We start from the raw sequence: 18,307 nt of genomic DNA on the forward strand, positions 1-18,307 counted from the left end.
AGCACATCTGGTCAATATTTCCCCACTCCACATATACAACTGTGGGTGCAGGTTCCTATTAGTCTGGTGTTTCATCCTGCCCTATCTTTCAAGCTCTTGCTTTTCATGACAGTTGCTGATAGAGTTTGCTGGGAACACCTTCCTTGGAGAAAGAACCCCCCCGGGCTCAAATCTCCACGTTGTCTCTTATTGGGCGTGTTACTCAATCTGTGTCCTGATTTCCTTCCATAAAATGCAGACAATGAAATTTAAAAGATTATTTTGGGAATCACACCAGATAATATACTAAAGAGCTTCGCCAGTCTCTGGTACACAGAAAGTGCATATAAATGTTTGCCGATGTTATCACTACTCTTACAGACTGGTACTGGGTCTGATTCCTCCGTGGGTCCCCAGCACCTTGACTGACACATGGTAAGTTCTCAACCAATGTTTGTTAAATCAATAAGTGTGTAAATAAAATGTAGACAGTTGAATTAAACATGTCTCTACTTGTGAAAAAGCAGTCAAATTATTTTAAGTATCTCAAAAATTACAGTACTATTATCTTAGACACATGCATTATATTAATACATATAAACATATTGTTATTATTCACTGGGAATGTAAGAAAATCCTATTACATTCCATGCAGATGGCTTGGAACTTTTGTAACAAAGCCTCCAGAAAAATGCACATCTCTCCAGGTTCTTACAGAACGTGCTTTGGAGCAGTAGCACCATGGAGACCGTTTGGAAATATGCCAGATTGGACACAGTGAGACTCAAAAGAAGTAGACATAATTGTCCAGGTGAGAAGGGCTGAGAGTCTCTGGGGCAGTGAATGTAGAGGGAACTGGGAGCCAGACACAAGGGATCTTCAGGAGTCATGACCAGTAAGAGGTGGTCGCTTTTAAATGCAGGGGGTGGGAGGGAAAGAATATGGTAAGTCAATGACAAAGCAAACTTGGGAGGAAATTAAGGAGTCGAATTTTGGCCTTAAGCTGAGCCTGACACCCAAGTAGATGTCATTTAACAAGCCAGAAACAGGTTGCACACAGATGTTCATAGCAGCATTACTCACAATAGCCAAGAAGTAGAAGCAATCCAAATGTCTATCAAGGAATGAACGGCTAAACCAAATGTGGTCTATGCATACAAAGGGATATGATTCAGCCTTTAAAAAGGAAATTCTGACACCTACTATAACATGGATGAAACTCCAGGACATTATCCTAAGTGAAACGTCAGTTACCAAGAGACAAATATCACATGATTCCACTTACATGAGGTAACTAGAATAGTCAAACCCGTAAAGACAAAGTATCAATGGTAGGGTAGTTGCCAGAGGCTGGGAGTTGTTTAATGGATACAGAGTTGCAGTTTTGCAAGATCAAAGAGCTTCAGAGATCTGTTGCACAACAACGTGAGTATACTTAGCACTACTGAACAGCACATTTAAAAATGGTTATTACAGTAAATTTTATGTTATGACTTTCTTTTACCACAATTAAAACTTTTAATTAAAAAAAGCTAGAAATATGGAGCTGGAGTCATGATCTGGAGGAACTCACTTGCCCAACTTTCCAACTTTATTCCTAATTGATTCCTAGATTGAACACTTGGTCACTCACACCTGGTTTCTGCCCTCTGAACCCTCTCTCTACTCCCCCCAGGCAGACCAGTAAAAAATGGTCATCTGTCTACAGGCCACCAACAAGATCTCAGTAAAGTGAGGCTTGAAGACCTCATTTTATTGTACTTCGCTTTATTGCACTTTGCAGGTGTTGCATTTTTTACAAATTCAAGGTGGCAACCCTGCGTCAAGCAAACCTATCGGAGCCATTTTTCCAATAGCATTTGCTCACTTCATGTCTCTGCCATGTTTGGATGATTCTTGCAATGTTTCAAACCCTTCACCCGCAAAAAGATTATGACTTGCTGAAGACTCAGATGATGGCTAGCATTCTTCAGCACTAAAATATTTTTTATTAAGGTATATACAGTTTTTTTAGACATAATGCTATTGCACACTTAATAGACCACAGTATAGCGTAAACATAACTTTCATATGTGTTGGGAAACCAAAAAATTCATGTAACTCACGTTATCACGATATTTGCCTTATTGCAGTGGCCTAGAATGGAACCCGCAATATCTCCGAGGTCTGCCTGTACAGGGAAGAGTGTTCAGCTACTTGGACATCATGTCCCCCACGGTGGCTAAAGGAGGGCTCCACCACTCTCTGACCCATCCTGTAACTACCTTCTCCTGTTAACGCAATTCATTTCCACAGATGTTCTATTCTTGAAGTCCTTCACAACCCTACTGGGCTGAACAATTGTGGAGGCTGGTTATTTTCCCAGGATGAAAGGCCCTGGGAATGACCTTCTTGTAACTTGTTGATCTGTATTTGTTCTTTTTCTTTCTCCTGTGTTCACCCCTGATCCATGAAATCTCTCTTATCCTACCTTCTCACCAGTTTTGTCCCAGCTGTGGCCTAGTAGGTTCTAAAGTCGTTCCCTGACTTACACGGAAAAGCAAGTCAGCCGAGCCGAGCCTGGGAGTGAAAACAACTCAAGTCCAAGTTGCATAACAGGGATGAATGTACACCAATTAAATGCTGCTAGGTCTCCAATGTAAACAAAGCAGTCTGGTGAGTGTGTTTCTCTCACTCTACTACAGGGAGATTGTGAAAACAAGTCACTGGGGTTTTTCCGTGGGAAGAAAGCTTTATCTGACGAGAGTTTTAAAACTCCCACTGGGAAGCCAGGCCCTGAGCAGCCTGCATCCATCAGACCTCTCCTGGCCTGAAAACTCATCACCATTTCATACTTTGCTGCTAAAATAACCCACAGCTCTCGGTATTTTGTATACAAAACAAAGAAAGAGAGCGAGAAAGAGAGAAAGAATTAGGTAGTTGGGTTAAGCCATTTTTAATACTTAGCATAGCACAGTTGGGGTCCTATATTACCCTGGTGGGGCACCATAGTGTTTAAGGACAGGGGAGGGGAGCATATGGTGGGGAAGATATGGGGTAATGGAGACCAGGATTATAATCCAGGCCTTGCCACCTGATAGCTGTATGACCCTGGACAAGCTGCTTAACCTCCCTCAGCCTCGGTCTCCTCATGCATACACTGAGAATAACCCCTATCTCTCTGGGCTCTAGTAGTTGGAAGCAAGGGCAACCACATGTAAGGCTCCCATTTCCTGTCTGTCATACAGGAGAGACTCCATCAATGAGAGCTAGTGTATTTTGTCAAACCCATGGGTGCTTAACACACTTGTCTAAATAAGCAGACAGCTGTTGAATTTTCTTGGTGACAACAAGGGATCCTAAAATTAAACACTTGCTCATGGCTAGTAACAAGGCGGTATTTAAAAAGAATAAAATTAAAGCACCAGTGTGGGAGACATTTTGTCCTTTATACTGCCTGATGGCTTTTGTTTTTGTTTTTGTTTTGCGGTACGGGGGCCTCGCACTGTTGTGGCCTCTCCCGTTGCGGAGCACAGGCTCCGGAAGCGAAGGCTCAGCGGCCATGGCTCACGGGCCCAGCCGTTCCGCTGTATGTGGGATCCTCCGGGACCAGGGCACGAACCCGTGTCCCCTGCATCGGCAGGCGGACTCTCAACCACTGCGCCACCAGGGAAGGCCCGCCTGACGGCTTTTGAATCTTGTCTTTAGCCCCTGAATCACAGGCATTAATGCTTAACTTAAACCAATACAGATGATGTGACTCCATCAAGACAAGGTTCTTTCCCCCATGACAGAAATGTACAGACCGAGCCCAGGGCAGGTGAAATGACTTAGATCTAAGAATAGACACCACTGGGTTTCCAAAGGTTGTGAGTGTCCATACACAATTTTAGAATCTATTAGATCCTTGCTGTGTTAATGAGGCCTCTTGCTGGGAATCCAAATTCCCTTTGTAAACTCCATTAACAACCCACAAGGCAGGTGGGCAGCTGTGAATGTGCTTATGGTAATAATGTCTTGCCCAGAAAAGGGAAGCAGTGGGAAATCACATCCATTTGCATCACATGCTTAGAACATTAGAGAGAAAGGGGGAAAAGCATGTCTCCTTGGAGAGACATTAGGATGAGCTCAACTCCCAAGCACCCCTCTACCTCCCATACCTGAAATAAGAGGCAATGGTAATTGGTAAAGACAATTAAGGAGGTTTCTCAAATGCAGCAAACCCAAAAACTTTGGGATAAATGTTTTACCCATAAAAAGTTTGCCAAGTTCATTTATGTCCTCAGATGAATCTTTTTATTGAAGTATACTTGATTCACAATATCATGTTAGTTTCTAGTGCACAGCACAGTGATTCGGTTATACACATATATATTCTTTTGCAGATTCTTTTCCCTTATAGGTTATTACACAATATTGAGTATAGTTCCCTGTGCTATACAGTAGGTCCTTGTTGGTTATCTATTTTATATATAGTAGTGTGTATATGTTCATCGCAACCTCCTACTTTATCCCTCCCCTCCCTTTTCCCCTTTCGTAACCAGTTTGTTTTCTACTGTGAGTCTTTTTCTGTTTTGTAAATACATTCATTTGTATCTTTTTAAAAATGTTTTTCGATTCGGCACTCTCACATGATTTTTGGGGGTCCCTCACAACTTTCTGCCTATTTGTTTGTTTTGCCTTTAATTGCCTCAAGAGAATTTTTCTTAGTAACAACACATGGAAAGTTTTGACTTTGAGAGTTCAGACTCTATTAATGATCCAAGTGCATTTTTAAAATGTTTTTGCTTTTAGAGCAAAAAAAAAAAAAAAGGTTTTGATTTTCCTATCTGTGCATCAGTTCAAATCAGCACAAAAAATTTGCTGAATATTACCCAAAACACCCGTGATTAGGCTGAAAGTAGGGATGGAAAATTTCAGCCACCAAGGAACTTTTTAGGGGGGTGGGGTGGAGGCGGCAGCAGCACAGGAGGACGAGGGCTGAGAGGGTGTCTCCGGTGCCACTGGGAACACATTCTGACTTCTTCTTACCCACAGTTGCCTAAGCGATGCTCCAGTGCTTCCTGTTGTAAGTACAGTGTCACCCCAGGGAGCAGAGCAAGTTGAGGGCTGAGCAGTGAACAACATTCCAGTCCCCAAATGCCATCTGTCACACCATACAGCGTATCACCTCGACTATCTTGGTTTATCTCACCCCAAGTCTCCTGTCATCGGGGTCTGCTCAACATACAGACTTTCAGTGGTTTTAACCTTTTTGGGGTCATGAACCTCTTTGAGAATCCACTGAAAGCTTCGCCACAAGAGTGTACATACACCTCCATTACAACCTTAAAAGGTCGTGGACCCCTCCCCCTAAAGCACATCCAAAAACCTTTAGCTTCAATAGCCCAGTTAAGAAGCCCTCAATTTCTCTTGACATTCTCCAGGCAGATTCACGAAGCCCAGCTCTCAAGACTACACCTCAGTTCCTATGAGTGTCTAAAATAGATAACCAACAAGGACCTATGTATAGCACAGGGAACTCTGCTCAATACTCTGTAATAACCTAAATGGGAAAATAATTTGAAAAAGAATAGATACATGTAAATGTATAACTGAATCACTCTGCTGTACACCTGAAACGAACACAACATTGTTAATCAACTATACTCGAATATAAAATAAAAATTTTAAAAATTAGAAAGCAATAAAAGAAAGTTTTTATGAGTGTCCATGAGCCACCTAATGCTTTAGTATCTTCAGATTTTATCTGTATGTGGGCAAAAATAAACACACGCACGCACACACGCCACACATACACCACACATACACGGCTTGGGAAAAATGAAATGGGAACGCCGAGCTGGGATTGGAACATATTCATTTAGCTAATTCATTCCTGACACTGAAGCCGTTAGAGGGAGCAAAGGTAGCTTTGGTGAGCGCAGCCATGTAAAGAAGCCAGGGTTGGTTACGTTTTTTCCATTCAATAAACAGCACCACTGAATAAGTTTCACATGCTCAACACTCTCTTGCCCACATAAGAAATTCGTTACTAAACACTTACTGTTCCTGCACAAAGCCTATTTATTTTTAAATACTTTGACTTGTGTTTTGGGGGTGGGTGGTTGGGTAGGGAGAAAGTGGAGGGGGCATTACTTTTGGCCTCTGGGTCCCTATCCTTCATCTTAAAAGTCTATGAAATAAAGAAATGAAGAACTAAACCAGAACTTTAGACCTAATCCTTTTATTGGCTATATAGGGCCATGAGTTGATTAGTCCTTTAGAATACCTTGATATTATGAACAAGCTAGTGTTTTGACCATTGGACACCTGCCTTACATGCGGACAGAAACACTCATCCTTGTTGGAAGGTGCCTGGTCAAAGCTCAAGAGGAAAGCAATCCAGTCCAACTCTGACATGACATGACTGGACATTTAAGCCTCATTAGGCAGGATCCTAATCCACAGCATTTGACTGCAAATGCTGGAAAGGATAATTTATGTGCTCAAGGGGATTCTGAGGGGAATGCTAATTGGGATGCAAGCTTCAGGCATAGCTGGATCCAGGGAGCCCTCTTGCCCTCTCTTTCCCCCTGGTCTACTTTCCTTTGCTGTCTTCATTCCTAGATCAAGTTTATTGCATGTGAAAACAAAGATGGACACTGGAATCTGTGGGCATTCAGAGGTGTTAGAGCTAGCAGTCCTAGAGGAGAAAGTGATCTCTCTCTCCCTGCCCCAGCCCTCCAATCCATTTTTCAAACCTCATGGCAGACTCTGGTTGCCTCACTCCTTGGGCCATTCATTGCAGACCACAGCCTTTCTCTGTGTCATGATTGGCCATGCCTGGACCACATGATCATCTCTGCAGCCCACAAGAACTACCTGGGATGGGGAGAGGCAGTTTCCCAATGAAAACAATGAGGTTCTGGACAGATAAAAGCCAAACATCCACAAAAAAGACTCTTACGTGAGGCATTTTAACACTAAAGAATTCTCTAGTAATGAAGAACTCACTTCCCACTGAAGAGGAAGGACATTCACCTATAGTAATCCCTAATCTAACAATAGCAAGTCACAATCCTCTACAGAAACCAAGCCCTTCATGGTGTCTGCTCTCACAGAAAGCTTCTTGTGGGTGAAAGGAAAAAAGGAAGTAAAGCCAATACTATTGTAAGAAAGGAGAAATAAACAGTTTAGAAATAACTGAAGAAAAAAAGGTTGCATGCTATTCAGGAAAATACCTCAAAATCTTTCATTTAAGCATAATACTTGCGTTACAATCGAAAAGAAAAATAGAATGGGTGTGGTTTCACTAGTCAGGTGCAGTAAAGGGCTGGTAGTAAAGAAGTAACAAACAGTAGACTTAGAGGAGCTTATGGAAGGAAAATTCCCTCACATGCATCTTCACCTTCCCCACGAATCTTCTCTAGGTCAGCCTGGGCCTCTGGTCTTTCTTCCTATCACACATTATGATGCTGTGTTCTGAAATCCCTGAGCAAAGATGCTCTCTCACACACAGCAAACACCCACAGGCCTCAATCAGCTCCAAACGGTATCAGTTTCTGCATTCCCATGCTCCCTTCAGGGAACCCTCAGGAGGATTCTTCTTCCTCTGCCCCCCATGCTTAGCTGGGAGAAATGGTTTCCTTTCTATTCCATACTGCAGTTCCCATTCTTATGAGGCAGGAGCAAAGCCTCAGCCAGGACAGCACACTGGGAGGCCGGCTCAGCAGTGGTCCTCCACTCACTTCTGCCACTGTGTCCTGAGTTTGGGAAAGCGCCCTACCCCCTTCCCCAGGCAAATGCGTATCATTCAGAATCACAGCAGATAACACTACTTATCCTGGTTGTGGCATTCATGATGTGCAACTGCTTTCCTTCCCTCCTTTTTTCCTTTCTTATTGAATTTATTTGCTGCTCAAAAGGCGAATGCCATCTGAAATTGATGGTCTGGAGCAAAGAACTGCAAAGAGCAAGGCACTGATGTGTTCAAGCTGGCTTCTGTGATCGCTGAGCCACGGAGGGTTGAGGAGACAATTGCAAGGAGAAGGCAATTCACTCCACTTGAAAAATATGCATTTCCAGTCTCTCTTAAAAATCAGAGGATCTGGCAAGACTGACTTTGAGTTCCCACAGGGCAACAATGGCTGAGGACATGGCAAGGCCCTTTGGTTTCCCAGCCTCCACAAAGCCTGCTTTGCTCATTTGCTAGCTGAGCCCTAGCAGGACTTAGGATTGCTACCCTGAGCAGAGGTGGGAGAGGGCCGCAAAACGAGGGCACCAAGGCTCACAGCCCGGCCCAAAGCCTCTTTTCATGACGCCCTGCATTCATCTTCTGGAAAAAGCCACAGCAAAGCCAACAGGCTGGTTTCCAGCTCCCACTGAATCTATCCACACTAACGTGAGCTTTAGTAAATGTGGATGAAGCTCTACAGTCACAAACATCTCCATCACCTAAATGTCCAGTGAACTCATTCCAGATTTTCTAGATTGACAAAATAGTATGCAGTCATCTAAAGTGATGTTTACTGTTTATGATACACAGAAAGGTTTATCATTGATAAAAAGCAGGTTTACCTAGAGTATGGTCTTAACTAGGTGAAAGTAAATACAAACAAAAAAGGCTGGGATGAAATAGACCTAAACATTGACAATAATTTTCTATAGGTATCTGCTTACAAATTATTTATGTTTTCTTATTCTGTTTTTGTTTTTCCCAATTTGACTAAAACGAGAAGACATTCTTTCAAAAACCGAATATTAAGAAGCAAATTAAGAAGCAATGTGCTGGAACCCAGAAAGCCAATAAATATATCCCACTGGGGCAATGGCCATACTGTGGGGTGCCTCCGACTTAATACAAACCAGATCGCCTGCTGCTTGGGACACCTCTAGCACTTTCTGTACTTTGAGATGAGCCGCAGGAAGGGGTGTGCAGGCAAGTAAGAGCCCTGCTGATCTAATTCAAGATGGAAGAGGTTGCTTCTCAGATCTACTGGATGGATTGCATCACAGGCTGAAAATCAAGATCCAACCACTCTTGTCAAAAGACCTGCCCGTGTATTTAACTAAGTCAATCGCTTATTCCTGCCTCCATTTCTACATTTGGAAATGGAGTTGATACGACCACAAAGATGAACAGGACTGCGTTTATTGACCCCCACCACAACGTGATACCTAATGTCCCGGCGAAGCCTCGCTTGGTAGATTCCAGGCTCATTTTACTGATAAGGAAACAGGCTCAGGTCAACTGAAAACGTGTCCGAAATCCCGGTGGGCAGGTCTGTGGAGGAGCTAGGATTTGAATCTCAAGACGGTCAGACTCCAGAGCCCAAGCTCTATAGAGTCTTGCCCAAGGTCACCGAGGCAGTGAGCACAGCAGTGATTCCATGAATCGAGGGGCATGAATTATGAGCGGCTGAAAATGAATAAGAAACATCCACCAGCCCGGGCAATATGGAAGTGCCAGATAAGAGCCACACGCATGTCTCCTAGCAAGTTGCTAAAACACACTGCAAATGGCATGTGACCAGCTGCTGGGGAGAGGGACTGGAGCCCAGACAAAACAAATTGAGGTTTTACAGCCTCATTTATTTACAAAAAAAAAAAAAGAAAGAAATTAACAAGGGAAACTTCAATATCAACGGAGTTGCAAGAATGTAATGAGCTGTGCTTGCTCCCACGAGGGATGGCTTTTTAATTATTTTTTCAGATGAACTGCAGTCACAGTGTATTTGATCCATACCCGACCCACACTCTTTGGAGAGTTAAAACACATTTTTCCCCAACGTCAAGTTAAAATAAAAACTCATCAGAAACAAAATAACTCTGGGCTCCCAGGGCTCTGAAGAGAAATTTAGTTCTGTTTGGTTGCTGCCTGGTATTAGTGACCTTTGTGCTAAACAAACATTTGGCAGATGAAATCTGAGAATAATTCTCTTTGCATCATTAACTGGAATGTGGAGGTCTCCACTGGGTTTCAACAGAAGTGATAAAGAAAAGTGTGACACGTTCATGTCTAACGTATGTGCCTCCCGGCTTGGAGGAATTGCTCTGTGTATTCGGGTACCCTGCGAGGATTCCATTCTGGGGAAGGCAGAAGCCCTCCTCCAAGAATCCCCTTCTTCTAGTTGGCCCCTGCTCTACCTACAGCCTCCTCTCTGTCTCCACATCTTCCCGTGTGTGTGTATGCACGTGTGTGTTGGTATCACATGTATATCTGTCTGCCAGACACTCACATGACTCAACACAATCTGCTTTCACCTTGATCCCATTCTGCATTTTTAAAACATCATCATCCACATGTAATAAAACTGCACAGAACTATACACACAAACACACAAATGAGTGCACATAAAACGGATAAAATCTGAATAAACCCCATGAATTGTACCCATGTCCATTGCCCGTTTTTTTGTTGTTTGTTTTTTGGTTTTAATTAATTTATTTTTTTATTTTTGGCTGCATTGGGTCTTTGTTGCTTCACGCAGGCTTTCTCTAGTTAGGGCTAGCGGGGGCTACTCTTTGTTGTGGTGCATGGACTTCTCATTGTGGTGGCTTCTCTTATTGCAGAGCGTGGGCTGTAGGCACGCGGGCTTCAGTAGTTGTGGCTCGTGGGCTCTAGAGCACAGGCTCAGTAGCTATGGCGCATGGGCTTAGTTGCTCCACGGCATGTGGGATCTTCCTGGACCAGGGCTTGAACCCGTGTCCCCTGCATTGGCAGGCGGATTCTTAACCACTGTGCCACCAGGGAAGCCCCACCGCCCGGTTTTGATCCTGTACTACAGTGATGCAAGATGTTACCATTGGGGGAAAATGGATGAGGGGTACAGGGAACTTCCCTGTATTTTGCAACAACTTGTGTTTCTACAATTGTGCCCAAATAAAACATTTTTAAAAACTACAACCTCAAATAATTCCTTGAGTACTTGGAAAAAAAACAAACATGACAATGAAGTTCTTTATTGAAAAGTTAGGACAAAAGAGGCAGGAGTCTCAGCTTGTTTGGTACTGGTCCTCTTGGTACCTGTTATGGGCTAAATCATGTCCCCCCCCCAAAGTCATATATATAAGCCCTAACTCCCAGTACCTCAGCATGTGACTTATTTGAAAATAGAGCCGTAAAGAGGTAGTTGAGGTTAAATAAGATCATAGGGGTGGACCCTAATCCAATCTGACTGGTGTCCTTATAAGAGGAGGAAATTAGGACACACAAAGAGACACCAGCGATACGTGCACACAGAGGAAGCCCATGTGAAGACACAGGAGGAGAAGGCACTATCTGCAAACCAAGGAAAGAGGCCTCAGAGGAAGCCAACTCTGATACCTTGACCTTGGCTTTCCAGCCTCCATAACTGTGAGAAAATAAATTTCCATTGTTTAAGTCACTCAGTCTGTGGTGTTATGTTATGGTAGCCCTAGCAAAGCAATACAGTACCCAAATCCTGCATGCCCCATTCACCTGTTTCTGTCCCCTAGTAACAAGCCCTCCAGCCTTAGCATCCCTCGTAAAGAGGGAAACGGTGGCTGTGTGGCAGGAAACTGCATCAAGGAAGGAACGGAGGTCCCAGCACATAAGAGTCAAATTTTAGGTGACTTTCCCTGCCCATGAGAGGCTGGGGCTCCGCCAGCTGTGGAGTTACCAAATGTGGAAGAGGGATCACAGTTTCTCAAAGTGGACCCAGAGGGCAGAACCAGAGACAGTGTATGGAAAGTTGTAAGAAGACAGATTTCCAACACAACATAAGGGCAATTTCCTAATGGCTATCATGATTCCACATGATAGGAACAGCGAAGTGAGGGTATGTTGTCCTCAGTTCTGGTGAGAGGTGAGCAGAACATGGAATCCACCAGCTCTGATCTGTGCTGATCTCTACTTAAAGCACCATGAAACAGGGGCACAACCTCCTTCCAGAACCCTGACGTGAACTGTTAGCCAGGCCCCCCCTTCTTTCTCCTCCCAACTCTCTATTCTGCCTTCACACCCGTTCTCCATTCCCATCGCACCTCTCCCCTTGGATTTGAGACACACGGCTCTCTTCTCACCTTCCTGACTCCTCTGATATCTATTTCCCAAAGAATTCAGGCTGTCTTGCAGAATGCCCCTACTTGCACCTGACCCCCTGGAGTATCCACCAGCCCTTTGCACCCAGCCCCACCCACCCCAGCCTTGTCACAGATCCCAGACGTACCTGGAAAAAACATCACTCTCATACCCAGGGCTCAGCCCCATTCATTATCTTAGACAAGTTACTTAACCTTTCAGAAGCACAGATCACCTGTCTGCTTCGTTTATAACAGTAAAATAGGAAAAACAAACCCATGTCCAATGATAGAGGGCATTAAATATTACAGTATAGATCCACAAGGGAATATTCGTATGCAGAAAGAATATTACCGAAAGAATATTTAGTGACATGGGGAAATGTTCATGAAATATTAAGAGAGGAATACAGTAGCAAAACATTATTTATTATAAACACATTTTTTGTGTGTGTAGAAAAGCATACCAATGCAGAAAAAAGGATTTTATATAAGCATAAAGCTAAGGGTAATTATTCTTCAATGATCCTTTTTCTATACTTCCAAAGTTGTCAACAGTGAACATGTAATACTTTTTAACTAGAAATAAAGTTACTTTTTAAAAAAAATCCTTACCACTCTCATTTGGAGCTTTTTCCTCCCCAAAGGAAAAAAAGACAAAACAAGGCACCAACCAATTGCCACAGCAATCTAATGAAAGGATCCAGCGAGTCCATTACATTAGCCTACTTACTCTTGCCTACAATACAACGGGCTGTGCTTTGAACTCGGAGAAACAGGGCAGCTAAGAAAACTGAGCTCGTGGAAGGTCACAACATGGGTTAACAGCACGAGTAATTCCCAGAGGGTCGATTGGTGGACCCCACTCACGCCACCATATCAAACGGTTCCCACTGCCACTCTGCTCCATCAGTCTCTCTGGGAAGAAGGCACGCCACGTGCCACCCACGGGTCACCGGCCAGCCACGCTGTGAGGCTTGGCTCCACATTGTGTGGTCCTGAAAAGCCTGCCAGCAGAGCCGCGTGAGTTTTGTCCCCTGGTAATGAGCTCCCCTGGCTCCCTCCCCAGGCTGGGCAGGAATGGCCAGAGAACAGCGCCAGCAGGAGAAGCCCCTTGTGAATGACCATCAAGGAATCCAGGAGTTTGGCAGTGACTCAGCCACAAGAGGCTGAAGCCAAGAGTCACTTGGGTGGAAAATACCAGCTTGATTTAATACGGAATGCTTCCCTTTCCCTCTAGCTGTAGGGGGTCTAGGACATGGCCATAGTTGTGCCGAAGGCACCCAGCTGGTGACCCAGGGGCAGGGCTTGTCACCAGTGGCCTGTGGCCAGGGCGCTGCATGGTTATCATCCCCTTCCCCGCTTACACCCACAGGAAAGGAGCAGCTGTGAACAACCTGTGCTTCACACGTGCAAGATTTAGAAACCTTTCGATCTCCAGTTTACACTCACATGTCAGGCATATGATCAGATGGCTAGCTACGGGCCTCTCTCCCTTACCAGCTCTGCAAGAGCTGGAACCAAGGGGTGCACATGCTACTCCACCCCAACGGATACCATCAACACCCACAGTCCCAGCACCAGTCCCTTCAGACTGTCTTTCTCTTGCAGGGAGTTAAGAGGTCATAAGTCATACCAGCCCCATTCAGCAGGCTCCCCCAAATACTTCCCGAAGGCAAATTAAGTGGCTTCAGAAACTAGCTCCCTATTAGAGGAGATAAATGCTAAAATAGTCTCGTGATCACAAACACTTTTTATGACCTGTACAATCAATGACTGAACCAGTTATGCTCTGCATGTGCATGGTGTTTTTAAATTGTTCCTGGAGAATTCAAACCATGCATGGAATAAAAGGCCACCTACCGAGGCCGATCTGTGCAGAAAGCTTGCTCTCTGTTGCTCCCCGTGAACACAGACCCAGGAAACAAGTTCAGAAGCACTCAGGAAGGCCGTCTCCACAGTCCTGTACTGTCATGTTTTGGAATTTGGCCAGATGCCACCAAGATGCCCACACACCACACAAAAAGACACTCCCAACTCTGTGAATGTTGAACTATCATAGAGGAAAAGGATGCCCAATTAGAAATTTGGTTGAGACTTGCCTCCTACCAAAGACTCACCGTAAATCCCAGAAACAAGGTCTCAGAAAGAGAGAAGGGCCTGTGCCTGGTATGGTCAGCCCTGTGGCCCAAGCCTCCACCTCCCACAAAACCAAAATGAGTCCACATCCTAAAGCTTTGAACCGACAGCCCAGGCCTCATCCAGTGCCAGGAAATACCACAGCCTAACTCATCAGGGCGGACTTCTGGAAGAGGGCTCTGAGCCTGATGCCCCAGGCAGGGGCCCCCAAGCAGAGGTGATTTACCACTGGTGTGACTGTAGGAGGCATTCTGCGGAGACACTTTTCTACTTGATTTCCTCATCAGAGACAAGAACTCAGCTTTTCACTCCCCATTTCCTTCCATGTGCCCTGATTTACCTACTTGCTGTTACTGCTACCAAAAAATATCTATCCTAGGGTCCTAGAGTGATATCAGTCAGGTCAGAGGCCAATGGCCCAGATGGACCTGCAGAGACTGTTTTGGCTACACGCTGTGGCCCGCGTCCTGGTCTGCAACAGACTCATGAGGAGGGGCTTTCACTGAAGCCTTAAAAGCATCAAAATGTAAATGATTTCTTTAGACCCCTCTCCCCACTGTGCCCACCTTCATACACAATTATGGAAACCCCTAACCACAGGGAGAAGCGACTAGCCATCTTCGGCCTGAGCAATCTTCTCTTCTACTTTGTGTTCCCTAGGTAGGTCCACAGGTGTTTCATCCCTTGGATGGGGAGATACATATTCTCCACCTTTCTTTCCTAGAGCCTGTTCACAGAGGGCTGAGACATACGACATATTTATTCAACAAAGTCATCTACGCCACAGTTGGGACAGAAAGTCACAGAGGAAAATTAGCATCCAGGTGTGTAGCTGCTCTGAACCCTCCTGTCTCAGAAAGCTTGGGCAGCGTATGGTGGAAACTTGTTAGATAGGAAGCTTTTTGAAAAATTCTTATCAAATTCTATTTTAACCTAAACTTCATATTATAATTAACTTTATACTCCAAGGCACACAGCTTTTGGGAAGCACAAAGCTTCCGTGGGTGGATATAATTTTTTCAGAGCTTAGCACCCAGTGACTGGGGTCATGTCATACAATCCAACTGCAAAATTAAACTTGGGAAACAAGAAATGGAGATGCTCGGCAGGCCAGCCCTCACCCGACAAATGACCACGCAGCAGTGCCTAGAAGCAGTGACTAAGGAGCCACGTTTGCTCTAAGTGTAATTCACCACTTGCATGTTTCTTAACCCAACACCTGCAAATGGCTTCCATCCTCCCAGTACAAAGTAGCAGAAATCATTACAGCACAAAACATCTTTTCAAAGTTCACATGTACCTTATTTCTTCCCAAATATGCAGTTCCAGTGCATACCCCGTGACAGAAAAAAAAAAAAAAAATTACGGAACGTTACCAACGTTGAATAATACCAAATGCTGGGCATGCAATCCCCTTTCTCTTTGAGCTTCAATAGGACAAGGACCAGGAGATCATTTTGATGATTAAAAACAGGGTTTCCAGTGTGTAGATCCCCAAGTATTCCTCGTGGCTAATGCCGAATAGCCCAAAGTCCAAACACACACAAAAAGGCAGATAAATAAACATAAAACTTCCCCTGACCACGGCTTCCCACTCAAGGTTTATTGAGGCTCTAGCACCGCAGAGGTCAAATTCTGCTGCACATTGGAATCACCTGGGGAGCTTTTTAAAAACTATGTGCCCAGGATGCACCCCAGACCAACTACCCCGTAATTTCTGGAGGTGCAACTCAGACATCAGCATTTTCCAAAACACCCGAGATGTGTAGCCAAGTCTGAGAACCAGTGCTCCGGGAAAATTAAAACTGCAGGGGCCCACGTTTTCTTCTTCTGTTAACATGCCCTGTTTACTGACACAGAATCAACCAAAAGGGAACAGCACCCCTGGCTGTGGGGCAACTCCTTACCTATGTAGAGCGAGGAGTCCTTCCTCCGCACGTGGTCGTCGATGTAGGAGACGCCCAGGGGCTGCACGGGGGTAGCACCGATGCCCAGGAGCACCTGGGCCCCAATAAGCAGCAAGTACATCATGTTGGTGGCGGTCCGGCTGCGGCAGATGAGGTCCGGGTCGGGCCCCTGGTCCCCGCCAGAGCCGTTGGCGGCGCAGACATCGCGGCCCTCGGCACCCCAGCGGATCTCGCCCGCCTCGTACTTGTACTGGTGGGTCAGGAACTCAGGCAGCGCCGACAGCAACGCGCCCAGGGCCATGACGATGCCTCCGCAGCCGATGAGGCGTGGCCTGTGCCCGCGCGCCCCGAAGTAGCTCACGAAGAGGATGAGCGCCAGGTTCCCGATCTCGAAGCTGCTGGCGATCACGCCCACGTCGGCGCTCTGGAGGTTGAACCTCCGCTCCAGGGTGGTAAGGACGCTCACCTGTGGGGTGCAAAATGCAATCTCAACGCCAGTGCTGATGGAAACCACCCAGCAGGCCCCCTTCCCGTCACGCAGCGCACCTGCCCATCCCGGATCCTCCCGCCTCGCCGTTTTTTGTTTTTACCAGCTGTGCCAAGTGATTTAAACCTTAAGAGTCCAAAAACCGTTTACTTAGTATGATAACCCCAATTTAATGGTTAAAGAAGTAACTTCCATCGGGGAAGAAGTTTTCCTTGGCATCTGTTTCCATTCTGAAAGATTCTGCCTCACCACATAAGAACAACCTCTGCATCCCCACGGCCGCCACCATTTAAGGCTCATGAGTCCTGTGAAAGTCCTGAAGTCCACAGCTTTCACAGGCTCTCTCCCAACTACATCTTATTTATGAAGTCCATGCTGGAGGACATAGGGTCCACGGGCTTTTTACCAGGAGGTTATTAGCAAAGCATATTGAATAAAATAAAAACACAAGGAAACAAAAACCTGGGAGCGGAGCAAAACGGACAAGCTAGATTAGCTCATTAGGATAATCATTAACTCTTGGCTTCCTTCTGGAAATTTCCAAACAGTGGACATTTCCCTAGAGGTAAAGACATCCCTGAATCCCTGACTGTTCTGTGCACTCTAGCCCCACCGAGCTCCCTCAGGTGGTATAGTTTGATGACTTTCCCCACCTTTGCATCCTTGTCTGCCCTTCACCTGTTTAACAAATGTCTACTGAACATCGGCTGTTGGCTTCACAATGCCCTGGACACAAAAGACAGAAATAGGAGGAAGGGATGACACCTGGCCTCAAAGATGCCACCTAGCAGAAAGGTAGACATGTATGTTGGTTACATGTTACATTCATGATGCAAAATCACAGTAGAAGGGTCAAGAGGAGATGCATCATTTTAAGGCTCCTTGAGGTGGAGAGAAAATGCAAATGGCCTCCCTGTCCTGCTGTTTGCAGGTTCCACGCAGGGTATTATCAGCAAGACAGGAGTCCCTGTCGCAGGAGTCCTAGTTGGGCAGGGAAGAACACTCCAGGCAAAAGGAACAGGGCGAGCAAACGCTGGGTGGCATGATTTCATAATGGAATGGAACGCACGTAGTGAAAAGACAGGTTGGCAACAGACTATAAGAAGCTACAGAGGCCACCCTAAAGGAATCAGACAGTCCCCTGCAGTGTGGTGGAGAGAACACAGAGCCTGGAGGGAGGAGCAACTGGTTTGAACCGCACATCTATTATTTCCTTAATTAGCTCTGTGACTTTGGTCAAGTTAACTTAACCTCTTCAAGCCCTGATTTCCGTGAAGTAGGAATAATAACGCCTACCCGGCAGGATGGATGCGAAGATTAGACGTAACGTATGAAAAGTGTGTTAGCACAGAGCAGCCTTTCCCTACACGGCCAGAGAGCATCGAGAGAGGTGGGGAAGCTGAGGGGTGCAGAACCGAAGCTCTGGGGTCAGAAAGCCTGGGGCCATCATGATGGGGAACAGCAAAGGCTCTAAAAACATGAGAGTGACTCAGGTATGGTCAGAGTGTGGAGAATGGATGGAGTGGAAGAATGCAGGAGCGAATGCCAGCAGAGAAAAAGGCTGGACTATTATTGAGAAAAGGGAGAAGAAAAGGTCAGTACCGTGGCAATGGAAATGAACAGGAAAGTCTGAGAAGCGTCATAGAGGCAGCGTTATATCTTTGGGGAGATTTGGCTGCCTCTGCTGAGTGACTGGGCATGTGCTGCTAAGGAAGGTAAGGAAGAAGCGTCAGTGGATCTAGCCTTCCTCCAAATGTATAAATATGGGCACCGGTGTCAGCATCCCTGCGTC

The 18,307-nt window shown here is 45.4% G+C and overlaps 1 protein-coding gene across 3 annotated transcripts in view; it reads right to left on the bottom strand.

Moving 5' to 3' along the window:
* The window catches only part of SLCO3A1 (solute carrier organic anion transporter family member 3A1), a 319,554-nt gene that overhangs the window by 250,140 nt on the left and 51,107 nt on the right, over window positions 1-18,307 (bottom strand). For all 3 annotated transcript variants that reach the window (XR_009541827.1, XM_060156054.1, XM_060156051.1), the window contains exon 2: window positions 16,029-16,494. Coding sequence is in view for 2 of the 3 variants with exons in the window: in XM_060156054.1 (XP_060012037.1) it covers window positions 16,029-16,494 (466 nt within the window). In the remaining variant the exon portion in view is untranslated. The remainder of the gene's footprint in view (window positions 1-16,028; window positions 16,495-18,307) is intronic.

This window comes from Lagenorhynchus albirostris, chromosome 1 (assembly GCF_949774975.1).
Source record: "Lagenorhynchus albirostris chromosome 1, mLagAlb1.1, whole genome shotgun sequence".
NCBI lineage: Eukaryota > Metazoa > Chordata > Mammalia > Artiodactyla > Delphinidae > Lagenorhynchus > Lagenorhynchus albirostris.